Source organism: Sus scrofa, chromosome 7, assembly GCF_000003025.6.
Source record: "Sus scrofa isolate TJ Tabasco breed Duroc chromosome 7, Sscrofa11.1, whole genome shotgun sequence".
NCBI lineage: Eukaryota > Metazoa > Chordata > Mammalia > Artiodactyla > Suidae > Sus > Sus scrofa.
This window is the reverse complement of record NC_010449.5, coordinates 78,950,231-78,966,607: the sequence shown is the minus strand read 5'-3', so window position 1 is coordinate 78,966,607 and position 16,377 is coordinate 78,950,231. Positions and strand designations below refer to the sequence as shown.

General features: G+C 38.4%; 1 protein-coding gene across 1 annotated transcript; it reads right to left on the bottom strand.

Moving 5' to 3' along the window:
* Positions 13,939-14,925, bottom strand: LOC100155779 (olfactory receptor 4Q3-like). Its single transcript, XM_001927198.2, has one exon. The coding sequence runs from the start codon at positions 14,884-14,886 to the stop codon at positions 13,939-13,941; it is 948 nt and encodes a 315-aa protein (XP_001927233.1). The 5' UTR covers positions 14,887-14,925.

Here is a 16,377-nt window from a genome sequence, read left to right as displayed (position 1 = left end):
AGATTAAGGATCCAGCTTTGTCACTGTAGTGGCTTGGGTCATTGCTGTGGCACTGGTTTGATCCCTAGCCTGGAAACTTTCACATGTGGGTACAGCCAAAAAAAAAAAAAATTTAAGAAGTTCCCCTTGTGGCTCAACAGTAATGGATCCAACTAATATCCATGAGGACTCAGGTTCTATCCTTGGCCCCACTCAGTGGGTTAAGGATCCACCGTTGCTGTGAACTGCATTGTAGGTCTCAGATGCAGCCTGGATCTGGTGTTGCTGTGGCTGTGGCATAGGCCAGCAATTGCAGCTCCATTTCAACCCCTACCTAGCCTGGGAAATTTATTTATTTATTTATTTATTTATTTATTTATTTTTTTTTTTTTTTTTTGGCTTTTTTGCTATTTCTTTGGGCTGCTCCCGCGGCATATGGAGGTTCCCAGGCTAGGGGTCTAATCAGAGCTGTAGCCACCGGCCTACGCCAGAGCCACAGCAACACGGGATCCGAGCCAAGTCTGCAACCTACACCATAGCTCATGGCAACGCCGAATCCTTAACCCACTGAGCAAGGGCAGGGACCGAACCCGCAACTTCATGGTTCCTAGTCGGATTTGTTAACCACTGCGCCACGACGGGAACTCCGCCTGGGAAATTTAAAATGCAGTGGATGCAGCCCTGAAAAGACCAAAAAAAACAAAAAAAACAAAAAAAAAAAAAAAAACTTTTTAAAGTGATGCTAAATATAGCAGAGAAAATTATTTATATTTCCTGACTATAGATCATGGACTTTTTTCATCATTAATTTTTTTTTACCACATTATTGATTCCCAGTTGATTTTCTGTTATGCAGAGACCTATAATTCCTTTCTCCAAAGTGTTTTTTTCTTCATAATCATTTTTCACTCTCCCTCTCTTTCATTCTCTGTCTCTGCCCTCACCCCCTCCCCATTAGAAATTCTATTTGGGATGAAAACATTTTAATTATTAAATAAATAGAGGACTTAATTTTTGAGGCTAGAGATATAAGCAAGAAGTAAGAATCTGAGATCTGGTGGCTAAAATTCCTAGATGAATCTTTTTAATATAATTTATACAGATCAAATTTAGAGGAATAATGTTCTACTTAATCAAGTGAGAAAGATCAAGTTTCTAGTTTCTAAATTAGGTTGGAAGTTTCAATACAATAAAAAATTAAGTCATTTTTAGTGACTGAAAATGACATATATAGTGGCCCTCTGCTTACCAGCAGCCTATGCTTATAAATCAGCATTGGAGGAATTTGAGTCCAAATCCTTGACCTCCATGTGAAAATTCAACTTTGCTTGCTAATAAGGAATCCAGAAGACATGGTCAAACTACAAAGAGGAATACTTTGTCCCATGTTGCTCCAAGGAGTTGAAAATTTTAAATATTATTAAAGTCTCTATCATCCTCTATCTTTTCACCTTGAAGAAGCCCCAGATAACTCTCTGCCCTTGTAATTATAGGTAATAATTGGGAATAAAAGTTCCCATACAGGTAACGCCAAAAATGATAATTAAAAAGTGTCTTTTACAATTATACACAATTGTTTTATAGATTACATTCAGGAGTGCTTAAGGCATACAGAAAAATAACTGGATAAAAACAATCAGGGAAAGGAGCTCACTTATGGTTCAGTGGGTTAAGGATCTGGCAGTTATCACTGCTGTAGCTCTGGTTACAGCAGTGGCAGCAGTTCCATCCTTGGCCCGGGAACTTCAACATGCTGTGCATGAATCCAAAAAGAAAAATCAGGGAAGAAATCTTGAAAGAGAGGAATTATGAGCTAAATCTAAAGATTCTAATAATAAAATTGGCTTTTCAGAATCATGCAAATTACTAGCTATTCTCCATCCTTAATAAAAGCACCTCATTTTTTCATGGGTAGTAGAAAGAATACTGCTCAGAGCTGAACAAAATGATTTAAATTTGGGCACCCTCCAGGGATAGGGGGAATGAGCTGGGGATTTGGGATGGAAATGCTATAAAATTGGGTTGGGATGATCATTGTTCAACTATAAATGTAATAAAATTCATTGAGTAAATAAATGAATAAATTTATTTACTCACTGATTAGTAACTTTAGGTAAATCTACTTACTTATCATCTCTGAATCTTGATTTTCTCATCTATAAAAGATGGATGACAAAGTTATTTACCTCACAAAGCTATTAAAGGAATAAAAGAGATCTGTGTAACATTTTTGTATTTATGAAGTTTTTACATAATTTAATTCTATGAAGTGAGATCTCTCTAGTAAGTAGAATTTATAATTTGATCTAGTTAGCTATTATATAAAATGTATATAAATAACTAGAAAATATTAAAGTCATACATAACTTTATTCCTGAGATAATAAACTATAGCATCTGCTCATTTTCATGGTAGAGATACTATCAATAGTTACTAACATTTATTAAGCACTTTTCTATGTTCAGGATTGTATACTAAATCTTATCATATCTTACCTCATTTTGTCCTCACAACAGCATTATAATTTTTGTCCTCATTTTACAAAGCACCTAACTTTGAAGAGTTTAGGTAATTTTTCCAATATAACAGTCAGTGAAGGGGCTGATATTTGCATTGTGGTATTCTGATTCTAGAACTCACAAAATACCCACACTCATAAATAAATGATGAAAGACAGAATGAACAATAGAAAGAAATATTGATAGACAGTTGGCCAATAATGATGATGACATGGATTATTAGTAGATAAACTTCTTATGAAAAAGCATTGCATTTAAATAAGCAATTGCTCTTATGGTACTAAGTCCCCTTTAATAGGAAAGTATGCTCTATGTCCTTAAATCTTTGAATATTCTATGTCACTATAACAGTAAAGCCAAACTATACTCAGTTATCACCATTTGGTAAAAGCATAAGGGATAGGAAAATATTTAGGTAATAGGAGAAAACACTTATATTGTACTTACTATGTCCCAGGTGCTGTTCTCATCTAATTCTCATAGATGAGGTAGGCTATTACCATTATGCCCACTTCAGAGATGAGGAAACAGAGAGAGAAATAATTGCTCAAGGTCATACAGCCCTTGACTGGCAGAGTTGGTATTCAAACCTAGCAATAGGATCTCAATTTTTTTCCTTAACCAATATGAATACTACTGGGGCTGATAGCATCAAAGTTACCATATCTTCCTTCTCATTTGAAGATCTTAAGCTTTCTTCAATAGTCAGATATTCCTTTCTGCTAATCATTAAGAATGTGGTTTTTTTTAAATTATATCTAGTATTTAGAGACAAAGATGACTGTTGGCAAGTGGCAATATCATACACAATTTGTGCCCAAATTTGCTCAATTTACAGTGAGAATGTAGTAACAAGTGATGTGATACTGATCATTAATACAGGCATTGTTTCATTTGCCATAAACTGACAGTCAATTAGAGGAAGTCACTTCCTAAACTTAGAATCACTTTTCTCTGAGATGAGGGTAAGGAAGTCCAGGAGAGTCAAGGACATCTTTCCAAGGAAGGTCATCACTGAGTGGAATTTTGGAAGTTGAGTTCCTAAAGCTGAAGCAGATTGCAGGGTGTAGGCACAGAAAAGTGGACGAGGCAAGAAGGGAAGAGTAAATAGGATATAGGAAGATAAGGGGTGCATATCATCCTAGCATTCTCTATGGGGAATGTCAGGGAGTTTGATGAGATTTAGCACAGAATCCAAGAAGAGAAGTCTCGGGAAAGAAGGTCAAAAAGGAAGTTTCTCAAATCATGAAGAGTCTTGTCAGTGAAGCTGAGGAGATGAAATTTACCTTGGATGACTCAGAGGATTATAAAGAAAGATCACTCTCAGGGCAGGAGGGCAGCAGGAATGGGAGGTGGTAAAGAGCACTTGTTAAAAAAAGAAGCCTGAAACCCAGCTTGCTCGGTTCAGATTCTAGCTCTACTACTTGCTAACACCATGACTTCAGGAAAATTACTGAACTTCCCTTTGGCTGTTTCATCACGTGCAAAAGGAGATTAGTACATACCGTGTAAGTGTTGTAAAGATTACATGTGAATTCCATACAAAGCACTTATGTGCCCAGCACACTGTGAGTGAATATTTAATTGGCATTACCCATCTTAGTGACTGGAGAACATTCTGGAGGGATAGAAGACTGCACAGGAGTCATCTTAGGACACTGAGTTCCTTACCATGTTTATCTCCTCATTCCCATTTATATGCATTTTCAAACTTATCAAAATCTTAGAAAAGGCATCTACTTCTGACACCTACCCTCTCAAGTATATTTTTTGAATAGAGTAGTAACAGTATAGACTATGCCCTTGCATGGCTTTCTTCAGGAGTTAAGGCAAGGATAACCAAGGATGCTTGGCAGCTGCACTATCCTTCCTGAATGGTGACTATCTCAACTTTGTCTTAGATCCACTTTGGCAGCCCATAAAATTAACCCCACTCTAAGACTCAAGATCTTTCTACTATATTCACTGGGAGAAAGAGCACACAGATAGAACAACTAGTCTTGAACTACAACTCTGCTTCTTACAGTGTGTGATCTTAATGCAATTTTCCTCACTTCTATTAACTTCAGTCCTCCTCTGTGAGAGAATAATGCCACTTGAGGGGAGGATCAAATTAGTAACGGACATAAAAGCAATAAATGATCTGCAAATCTAATCCAAGATTGTTTTGGTAGTGGAATTTCAGGAGCATCAGTATCAGACATATGAACTCTATAGAAAAGAGACTCTTAGGTCCTTCCAAGTTCTTAGGTCAAATTTGGCCTCTCCATGATGATGCCAAAGAATAGATACCAGTTATTATGGGACCTATGCTGTTCAAGAAACAAGGTTACTCCTTTGTTTAACTCCATGAGCCCATCAAAATTATTTTAGATAGAACAAATAGCAAGACTGCAGCTCCTTGAAATTTTCTGGAAAAAAAATTAGTATTAGTTTCTAATTTTAGTTTCTCCTGTGAGCTATTTGCCAAGGACAGAGATCAGACATTTTGGATCTCTTTTCTAACAGTAAGCTCCATCCCCCAGCTAACTCTTTGTGCAAGTGTCTGAGCAAGTCTTGCAAAAAATCTGCAAATGAGTTAATGCAACACAATGTAGACTCTACATGTATTTCTGTATTTCTCACAGCACCAGTATTTATTTTTCCTGTCAATAAATATTTGTTGAGCACATTCTCTGTGTCTGCTATGGTGCTGCGAATATAAAGAGGTGAATAAAACGCTATTCCTGACCCAAAGACATTCATTTTCAGAGTAATATCCTTAAAATCGTATAGATTTATGTAACGTCCTATACATATATAGGTATAAAGGATCTTAGAGATCACTTGACTTTATTCCACGTATTTAACCATTATTGAAACAAATGAAGTGCAGAAAGGAAATTGAATTATCTAGGTTTCACTGTTAGTGGTACAGGTAGGACTCAATTCTCATTGAAATAATATTGATACACACTTTAAACTGTAACAAATGATTTCCTAATTACTTAATAGCATTACTAGAACAGATAATGCAAAGTGGGTGTAGAATTTAAAGATTTCTCTCCATTCTTGAAAGTGATTTGCATCAATAAAATTGCCCTCGCCTCTTTCATCAGTTGTCAACTCGTCAATCCAGGTGGAAAACTTACTCTGGCTGTCTTCTTGAGTGTGGTCCCACGATATGGATTTAGACCATCTGAAGTATTCTTCCATCCATAGACCTTTCTGAGACAGAAAAATGATCTATATCTAGCTATTCGCACTAAAAACCGGAGATCTGTACAGTGATGCTTCTCTTATCTATGTACTACATTTCATAGACAGGATTACACCTCAGCCTAAGAAGAGGTCCTGAGTTTGTTCATATATTAAATCCTTCTCTCTCTTTCCCTATCTCTCTCTCACCCTCACTCTCTCTCTCTTCCTCAAAGACAGGATTTCATGAATTTATATTCATACCACGGTTTCTGATTAGTCTGTAGGAACTTCTTTCTCTGCTCCTGGCTGCCAGAGAGAAACCATCAGCAATCTTTATGCCTCATTCCAACCCTTGGGGAATTGATGGGTAGCAGCTGGAGAGTTTATAAGTGACTCCTTATAAAACCAAATTGAAGGCTATTCAGTAAGCAACTAGTTGATAAGTATGCAGGCTGTTTCCATAGTTTTACACAATTTACTCAAACCTGGGGCAAGGAAAGAGAGAGGGTGATGTTCAATGTCACTATAATGGGCAGAAAATACATATTTTTTCAGGAAACTATTAGAAGGTTTTACTTCATTTTAAAATTTGTTGATGTTCAAGCGAACAAGCAAAAAGATTAATTTAGTGCCACTGTGAAGATGCTCCCTCAGTCTTGTTGGTACATCAATGGGTTTCTAAGTAATTTTGGTCAGGGATTTGACTAGAGTTGAGGATTATTTCTCTGAAATCAATATAAAATGTATCTCCGAATTATGATGTGAACTTTCAAATCAAGCCTAAGGTTCCATGTGTTAGAATGGCACAACCACTAAGAAATGGAAAAAATATAATAATCCAAATAACGATAATCCATGTAGCTTGGTTATTGATTTTTCTGAGGCAAAAAGGCTTATCACACTGCAGCAAAAAAATGTTTCTTGTTTTTGGCAATATTTCATTTTTCTATGAGTGTCTAGAGTATTAATAAATGGGTATGTAGACTAACTGTAGCAATCCTTTTCTTACTGGTTCTCCACTCAAATTCCTTTGGAGATAAAGGACTGTGTCACATGCTTCTCTCTCTCTTTCTTGTTCTGTTCTTCCCTTCCTTCCAAAACATTTATCCAGAGAAAGACAAATACTGCATAATATCACTTAGGTGTGACATCTGAAAAAGCTGAACTCATAGAAACAGAGAGTAGAATGATGGATCCAAGGGGGTTGGGGGAGGGGGAACTGGGAAGCTGTTGTTAAAGGATACAAACTTGCAACTAGAAATGATCAAGTCCTGGAGAGGTAATGCATAGCACAGTCATTATTATCAACAATACTGTATCATACACTTTCAAGTTGTTAAAAAACTAGATCTTAAGTGTTCTTACCTTAAAAAAGAAATGATAAGAGTTCCCGTCGTGGCTCTCTGGTTAGCGAATCCAACTAGGAACCATGAGGTTACGGGTTCGATCCCTGGCCTCGCTCAGTGGGTTAAGGATCTGGCATTTCCATGAGCTGTGGTTGTAATTGCAGACGTGGCTCAGATACCTCGTTGCTGTGGCTCTGGCATAGGCCAGTGGCTACAACTCTGATTAGACCCCTAGCCTGGGAATCTCCATATGCCGCAGGAGCGGCCCTAGAAAAGATTAAAAAAAAAAAAAAGAGAAGTGATAATTGCCTGACATGATAGAGTTAATGGCTAAAAATATGGTGGCAATCATATTGCAATATATAAATGTATCAAATCAACACATTGTACCCCTTAAACTCACACACTGGTATATGTAAATTACATCTCAAAAAAAACACATTTATAGAGCATTTGTTCTTGGCTGGTCACTATACTGGATACTCTAGATTCAAAGACCACTGCTGAATAATAAGGTAGCCCAATAAGTGAGAAGAAATTTTAATAAATGTGTTATGCTGACTAAAGATAAGTATAGCATGGTATGAAAATTCATATAAGGATCAGTTAATTAAACTCTATGAGGACAGGGTCAGATTTTAATTCCAAGAAGATAAAACTCTCCATCTAAGGGTTGAAGGCAAAATGTGAATCAGTTATTCCAGCAGAGGAAGCAACATGCTCAGAGGCATAAAGAGGAAACTAGTTCAGAGGTTTATACAATGGGACTGGGGCAAGACAGTAAGTGGGGACAGGAACGAGACTTGGTCTGAGAAGACACTGAGCCACTAGACCTGGGTCCAAAATTTAGAGTGGTACTGAAGCAAAGTCAATAATATGAGAACTCCTAGATTTTCTTATCGCCGTGAATACCCCATACTCCTACAGATTCCTATGATACTGTTTGAACGAGAATCAAGTGCCAGATTGAACCTGCAGATGGTAAACTATAGACTTGAAAAGAGGAGAGGAATAGATGGGTAAAGATAGAAAGTTGAAGAGCTATTCACTAAAGAGATCAGATCCAGACTGCACCATATTTATATTATACACATTAACATTTCCTCTAAAATCTACAATGAAATTTAGATACTGGTAGTTCTTTATGAGAACATAAAGGGCAATAAGGACAATAAATCAATAACTATCATGATAATAAAAAAGGAATAACTTGCCCATGCCTATTCGTCAAGGGAAAACTATTGAAATATAAATAAAATATGGACTTCAGTTAATAATAACTATCAGTGTTGGTTCATTAGTTGTGAGAAATGTACCAAAGTAATGTAAGAAGTTAACAATAGGGGAAATTATGTGAGGTATACAGAAACTGAACTACTTTTGTAACTATTCCTTAAACATAAGACTACTCTAAATTTTTTTTTTAACTTTTTCTTTTGCTTTTTGCTTTTTAGGGCCATACCTGTGTCATATAGAGATTCACAGACTAGGGGCCCAATGGGAGCTACAGCTGCTGGCCTACACCACAGCCACAGCAATGCAGGATTCAGCCGTGTCTGTAACCTTCACCACAGGTCACAGCAATGCCAAATTCTTAATCCAGTGAGCAAGGCCAGGCGTTGAACCTGCAACCTCATGATTCCTAGTTGGATTCGTTTCCACTCTGCCGTGACGGGAACACCGACTCTAAAGTTTTAATAAAATATTTAAAGTAGGGAATTCACCTTGTAGCACAGCAGGTTAAGAACCCAACTAGTATCCATGAGGATGTGGGTTCTATCCCTGACCACACTCAGCCAGTTAAGGATCCGGCATTGCTGTGAGCCATGGTGTAGGGCAGAGACATGGCTTGGATACCATGTTGCTATGGCTGTGGTGTAGGCCAGCAGCTGCAACTCTGATTTGACCCCTTGCCTGGGAACTTCCCATCTGCCACAGGTACGGTCCCAAAAGAAAAATTAAATTAATTAAAAAAAAAAACATCGTATAAAAGTCTTAAAAGTATGCTGTTAACCACAACATTTTTTAAAACAGTGAAAATGTCATCTCTTTTATCACATAACATGAAATTTCTTGTCAGCGCTATTTGTCGCATGAATGAAGGTGTTATCAGGGGTATTATTTGCATTTGGTAGGGGTCTGGGGTCAAAAGCTCTAATTCATCTTTCTGTCTTGTGGCTCTCTAAGATCAAACAATTGTACAATCTTCTTTCAGCCTTTATTTCCCTTTTAACACAACAGTTAGCAATACTGGTAACATAACCAGTCAGTATTTATTGAGTTCTGATCATATGGAGACACACTTGTTAAAGCTTGATAGGTATTGTTTTGTTTAGTTTTCCTGAGAACCTTGTAAGGCAGATATTACTGTTGTCCTTGTAAAAAGAGATCTTGAGAGGTTAAGCCGCTTGTCCTCTGCTACACTGGAGCTGGACTGTGATGAGGATGTCAGAGACCAGTGTCCACACTTCTGACCTCTCAGCTTTGCTTCCCCAATTACTGGGCTCATGCATTGTCTTATGTTGTGATTCACCTTCCCTGGTGGATATCAAGAGACTTTATAATTAGATACTTGGATGATCTGTTGATACCAAGGGAACTCCTACCTAACAAAACATCCACCACATTTCCAAGCACATAATAGGTGCTCAGCAAATAGCTGTTAAATGAATGAATGGATGGATGATAAATTAATAGTGAATTTGTAAATGACAGGGGAATAAATAAATATTTTTAAAAAATCAAAAATTCACTAGGAGTTATTTATAAAGGGAACATCTCCCAGGAAATGTTTTCCCCAGATAAGGAGGAAGTGTTGTGATGGCAATATTGGTGGCTAACTTCTCACCAATTACACTTCCTCGTTTATAGGGTGCTAAGAGGCAGTAATTTGGCAATGGAAAAACTTCTTTGTCTAAAAATCCCCACTAAGTGACTCTCTGAAAAATTACATTGAAGGCTACTTGGTTAAAAAAAAAATTAGCTAATAAAATGGGCCGTTTCTATACAGTTCTGCACAATTTGCTCAGAGTTGAGACAAGGGAAAGGGGAGGGTGGTACTCGGTATTACTATCTTGGACCACTAACCCTGCAACTACAAATAAAACTCTGATTTTCCTGACTACTAGTGGCTTCCTTACTATGTCCTTACTATTATTTCCCTTACTCTTATTGGCTCATTCACAATGTAGAGTTTAGAGCCAGGCTATCAAAGTGCAGCCTTAGTTCCCGGTACTCTGGAAATGTGAAGTCAATAATCCCAGTGATTTTACGAATCAGACTTCTCTCTGACCCCTTTCACTTATTTTAGTACCTCAAAGGACCCCAAGAGCCTGAAAGAAGAAGGTGCAGACCCACTCCAAATATCTGTGGGACGCAGAGCAAGGTACAAAGGGCCATGTGCCATGTCTAAAAGCTATAAATCAAAGTAACAAACTAAATGATTGAAGTGTTCTCATACTCAGAAAATAATATTCCCATGTTCTTATAATGACTGGAAGGCTAGTTTCAAATTTAAAATCAAATTAAAAACCCACCAGACATGGCAGTGTAGAAAGAGTAAGCTTTGGCCCTCAGTCTCCAGATCACCTTGTCTGGTTCCAAATCCCAACACAAGAGGTGTCTCATGTATGAATGTGGAATCTGCAGCCCAGCCACCCAGGCTCTGGACACACACTTTGCACACAGTGCCCCTCAGCCCAAAGGTGAACACACAGTGGTGTGGTCCAACCTCAGAAAGATAGACCCCAAAATCCACTGGAAGAAAAATGCACCGATAAAGTTGAGAGTTATGTTTTATTCGGCCAACTTCCTGAGGATTTATAGGCCAGGAGACAGGACTCTCAGATCACCCTGATGACTGCTCTGAAGAAGTAAGGATAATTACGAGTTTCTGGAACATCAAGAGATTACAGTGTTAATTAAATAAAACCAGACATGTCAAGTTAAAGAAATTAGTGCTTATCTATTTATGGGAAGATGCAAAAGTCTAGGCTCACTGAACTCATTCCTTGGATATGCACCTCAATTCTCTATATAATCAGGGTTAGTATCCTGTGCTTTCTCACCCTGAGCATCCTCAGGGTTCACTGTCCAGGGGTGGTTTTAGCAGCTGACTACTATATGGGGGACATCCTGCCCCCCTCCTGAGCACCCTCAGGGCTCAATATCGGGGCAGCTGTAATATGATGGCTTGATGCCTGCAACATCCTCTATTTACTGATATGGCAGGAAATATTTTTCATTCACACAAAAAAGAGGCTTAAGCAGGCCCTGGAAGTGAGCTCAGGGCATTTAAACTATGACCTTCGTAGGTATTATCAATTATATACAACCTGAAAAACAGAAATGTTATAAGCTTATTAATGAAAATTTTACTATAGATAATTGATTAAGCAAGTATTAGAGAATTAAAAACATAAAAGGCAATATCTTGCTTTTTGGAATATCATGCTACCAATCCCAGCTATCAATAGGACATTTAAAAATGATTTCCCAAGACCCTAAATTTTGCTATGAAAGAGGAACATTAGAAAAAGGAGGGAGTTCCCATTGTGGCTCAGCGGGTAACAAGCCCTATTAGTATGCATGAGGATGCAAGTTCAATCCTTGACCTCACTCAGTTAAGAATTGGGCACTGCCAAGAGCTGTGGTGTAGGTCACAGACACAGCTCAGATCCCCCATTTCTGTGGCTGGGGCTGTGTGGGCCAGCAGCTGAAGCTCCAATTTGACCCCTAACCTGGGAACTTATATGTATCACAGGTATGGCCCTAAAAAAGAAATAAAAAAAAGAAAAAGAAAAAGAAAGAAAGAAAAAGAAAAAATTAAATGGGGACATTGCAGACAGCTGACACAAAAAGAAAGCCTGGGGTTGCATATCCCTACAATGTGCCTCAGCAGTGCTTAAACCTTCTGGTCAACCCACACGCTACTCTGACTGGCAGTTTACCCCATTTGCTCTCCGTATATTTATAATATACAGCATATCTCTGTAGAAATATTGCAGAGCGAAAGGGAAAGAGGAGGGTGTGATCTGTACCCAGGATGTCACTTATCCTATTAAGAAATGACCAAGTGGGAGCTTTGTTCCTGATATTTGAGAAATCCTTCTCTAGACACACATACATACATATATACATACATACACACATACATTACATACAAACAGTTTCTTAAATATAAAGTCACTAATTCCCAGCATAAAAATGAAAATCCTCTCGTTATCTCAAAAAAAGCCCCTACATGATGTGGGGTATTGCAAACTGTCCAGTCAATCTAGCAATCAGGTAGAATTTCAGACATCTTTCCCCTTAAGTATGTTTCTCAGCTAAGTAGTCAGAAAAGCCTCTCCAAAGCAATTGATTAGTAAGTAAAGTGAGCAAATATATAAATATTCCTGAGTCCATCATCATTTTATTATTTAGTAAATAATTTTCCATCAGCATAAAAGTTGCAAAGAGACATGTCAGAGATAGATAAATATAAATGTTTAAGTGAATATTTTTAGGGATTTCCTGGATTTCAAGATCCTATACAAGTATGGTTGAAATAAAGCAGTTAGTCCATATAATTGGATCAATACTCTTTCTGGGAGAGAAAAAACTATGGACTTAGACTGAATTATCTAAACTTTCTAGCTTTTTTGGATAATTACACTTTTTCTAATTGATCTTCGGCAAGATCACTTAGTAATTCTGAGTTCATTAGTAAATATAAATTTGATTAATATTACCTACTATTCAAAGCACTTTGGGGCCTCAGCCATAATAACTGTAAGTCCTTTAAGGGCAGAAACCAGGTAGGTGAGTGCTGAAAATCACAGCTCATTTCTTTCTCCCTCTTTGCCTTTAGAGTTCAGAGGTCTTAAACATTATGATCACTTAAACAGCCAGCTTATTAACTCACTCCCCACTTTAATGCAACTCAGAGAAAAACCTGAAGTGGAGTTCCCATTGGGCCGCAGCAGTAATGAACTGACTAGTATCCATGAGGATTCAGATTTGACCCCTGGCCTTGTTCAGTGGGTTAAGAATCCAGTGTTGCGTCGAGGTGTGGTATAGGTCGAAGATGTAGCTGGGGATCCTGTACTGCTGCGGCTGTGGTGTAGGCCGGCAGCTGTTGCTCCAATTTGACCCCTGGCCTGGGAACGACCCTGTGCCACAGGTGTGGTCCTAAAAAGCAAAAAAAGAAAGAAGGGAAAGACGGAAGGGAAAAAATTGAGGTGAAATGGAATGCCTCTTTAAGAGAAGCCTCTTCAGCAGAATACTGAGAGCTTCCATCACCCCAGCATCTCCAGGCTTCATTTCTCTCACACATAAACTCTGTTAAGAGCCTATGTCACTTCAAGTGAGTTACTGAACTGCATTCCTAAAATTTGGCACAATACACAACACAGTTCCTGTGTGAACACTAATATGCTGGGTAGTTAGTGATTTTCAGGCTTTCTTAGGGACAGGACAAAATGGATCCACTCTGCCTCAGAAATATTCTGATGAGACCTCAGAAGATAGAAGGGACTTCCAGACACCAGGAATTATTAAACCCTAGAGGAACAGGACACAACAAGAGATGTAATATCTTCTATCAAAAGTTAAGTGAATTGAAAAAGGAAGACAACTTATAAACAAAAGCCTAGAAGAACTGATTAGTAAAGTATCTTCTTGACTCTACTCCTCAATTAATTTCTGTTATTACTTGTGGGCCACTGAACACTCCTGAGTTCTCTGCTTCATATTTAATACATAAGAAAGCCACCTGTGCCTGCCAACTATAATCAAGAGCAATGCATTATAATTTGTATGCTGTCTTCTTTTCCATATACTAAATTCACCCAAGTGGTTTTCTTCCATGTATTCAGGTACCAAATGAGTCAAGTGTCCCAAGAAAGTACGTTTTCTAAATCACCTCCTCCTGTTCATTCTTTGACATGGCAGCAGGAAGTCACATGTTTTTTTCTCAGCTTCTTCATGGCTGTCTTCACATCAGCATTTCTGAGTGTATAGATGAGGGGGTTCAACATAGGTGTGATCACTGTGTAGAAGACGGAGAACACTTTATCCACAGAGAAGCTGCAGAAAGGCCTCAGGTAGATGAATACACATGGCACAAAGATCAGGCTGACCACTGTTAGGTGGGAGGCACAGGTAGAGAGTGCCTTGCTCCGGCCCTGGCGGAAGCGAGTTCTCAGGGTGATCAAGATGACAGCATAAGAGAAGAGCAAGACCAAGAAGCAGATGAGAGAGAGCAGACCACTGTTCGAGACCATCAGCACCTCTATCACATAGGTGTCCACGCAGGCTAGCTTGATGACCTGTGGGACATCACAGTAGAAGTTGTCCAGTTCATTGGGGCCACAGAAGGGCAGCTGAATGACCAGTGTGACCTGTGTTATAGAGTGGATGAAACCTCCACACCAGCAGGCAAAAACCAACTGAACACATAGCTGATGGTTCATGACTGTCAGGTAGTGCAAGGGATTACCTATGGCAACATACCTGTCATAGGCCATGACTGTCAGCAGAAGCATCTCACTGGCTCCCAGAAAGTGCAAGAAGTAGATCTGGGCCAGGCATCCCGAAAAAGAGATGACCTTGCCCTCCTGTAGGAAATCCCCTAACATCTTGGGCACAGTAACACAGCTCAGGCATAGGTCAAGGAAGGACAGGTGGCCCAAAAAAAAGTACATAGGCAATTGCAGCAGGTAAGCATCAGTCCACACTGTTAACATTATCAAGACATTTCCCAGGACAATAACCATGTACAACAACACAAATATTAAGAAGAGAAAGAGCTGCAGCTCCCAGGAGGATGATAGGCCCAGAAGCACAAATTCTGTCACCTTAGAATCATTTTCTTTTCTCATCAAGTCAAGGATACCAAGTGACCTAGAGAAAGAAGAATTAAATTGGAACAGGAGCATTTCAAATTAGACAAAAGATGAAAAAAAAATGAGTTATCAAGATTGAGTCTGGTGTTTATAGAATTATCTTCCAAGCTGAGACAAACTTAAGCATGTTCTATAAAGTATGAAATGAACATTCCTGTGTAGCTAGAACAAGAACCAGTTTGCATCTTTTAAGCCCTACCCTATCATCTACCTCTCTAAAGTAATATTTAACACTGGGGAACTTCAGTGCAATAAGTGTTTGGGAGTAGTTTCTAGGAGATGAGTATAAAAGGATTTGATTAATAGTGATATCAAAATCTTCAAAATTTCATAAGACAAAAGTAGGCAACACTGCGTCTTAGTTATTTGAGTTATAATTATCTTGTTCGTTTGCCTTTTTAGGGTCACATAATGTCATTTGGAAGTTCCAAGGTTAGGGGTCAAATCAGAACTGCAGCTGCCAGACTAAACAAATACAGCAACACCAGATCCAACCCATGCCGCATCTTGTGGCAATGCTGGTTCCTTAAAGCACTGAGCATGGCCAGGGAATAAATCTTCATCCTCGTGGATAATAGTCAGGTTCTTAACATGTTGAGTAACAACGGGAACTCCCATGAGTTATAATTAAGGTACACACTGGATTATGGTTATTCTTGAATTTTCTTACTGACTCGAGAAATGTTTTGCCTTCAGATAATATGAAAATATAATGCCAAATATGGCAAGTTCAATTTCAGTGTTATAAAATTCCATGTTTGGTAGAAACATTCCCAATTTCTATATTTCTGAAGCCTCTGATCACAATAAGAAATTCAGCCTGTGACTATTCTGTGAGGAAGGAAATGGGCACTATACCCATCAGCCTGAAGGAATGACCACCCCTTAAACCACCTTCCATCACAACATAGTTTCCCACACCAAAGCCCTGCTGGGACCTAGGAAGCAACCTGCAGAAGTGCCAGGTCTGTTATCACATTACTCGCTATAGGATCAGACCCTACTTAGTATATCTTGCTTCACATCCTAAGAATAACCTAAGAATTTTCAAATGTCAATGAAAATGTTTTGAATTTGTCAAAACTCAGCCAAAGGAATGGAAAATGCATACTAAGAAGTTAAAATCTTTATGGAAAGATCCAGTGCAACCTGGAGAGAAGAGGACAGAATCAAGCTCTTTAAATCTACACAGGCTATTTATGGACTCCTGAGTGGTTATTCTCTAGTTTTTCTAAGCAGGGAACCAATGTCCCCGCCACCATGGGAATTTCATTGCTCTGTAATGCTTCTAAGAGTATAAACTAAGAAAAACAAAATTCAAATAATTTCTTAAATTTAAAAATGATGTCAGTATACGGAGAAAAAGAGTATGAAGGCATTTAAAAAAATGGTTTCAGAAATAGAAAGAGGTGCAAGGGAGGAAAGTGGAGTGCTGAGAAACTTACATCATTGCCTTGTCAGGAGCTA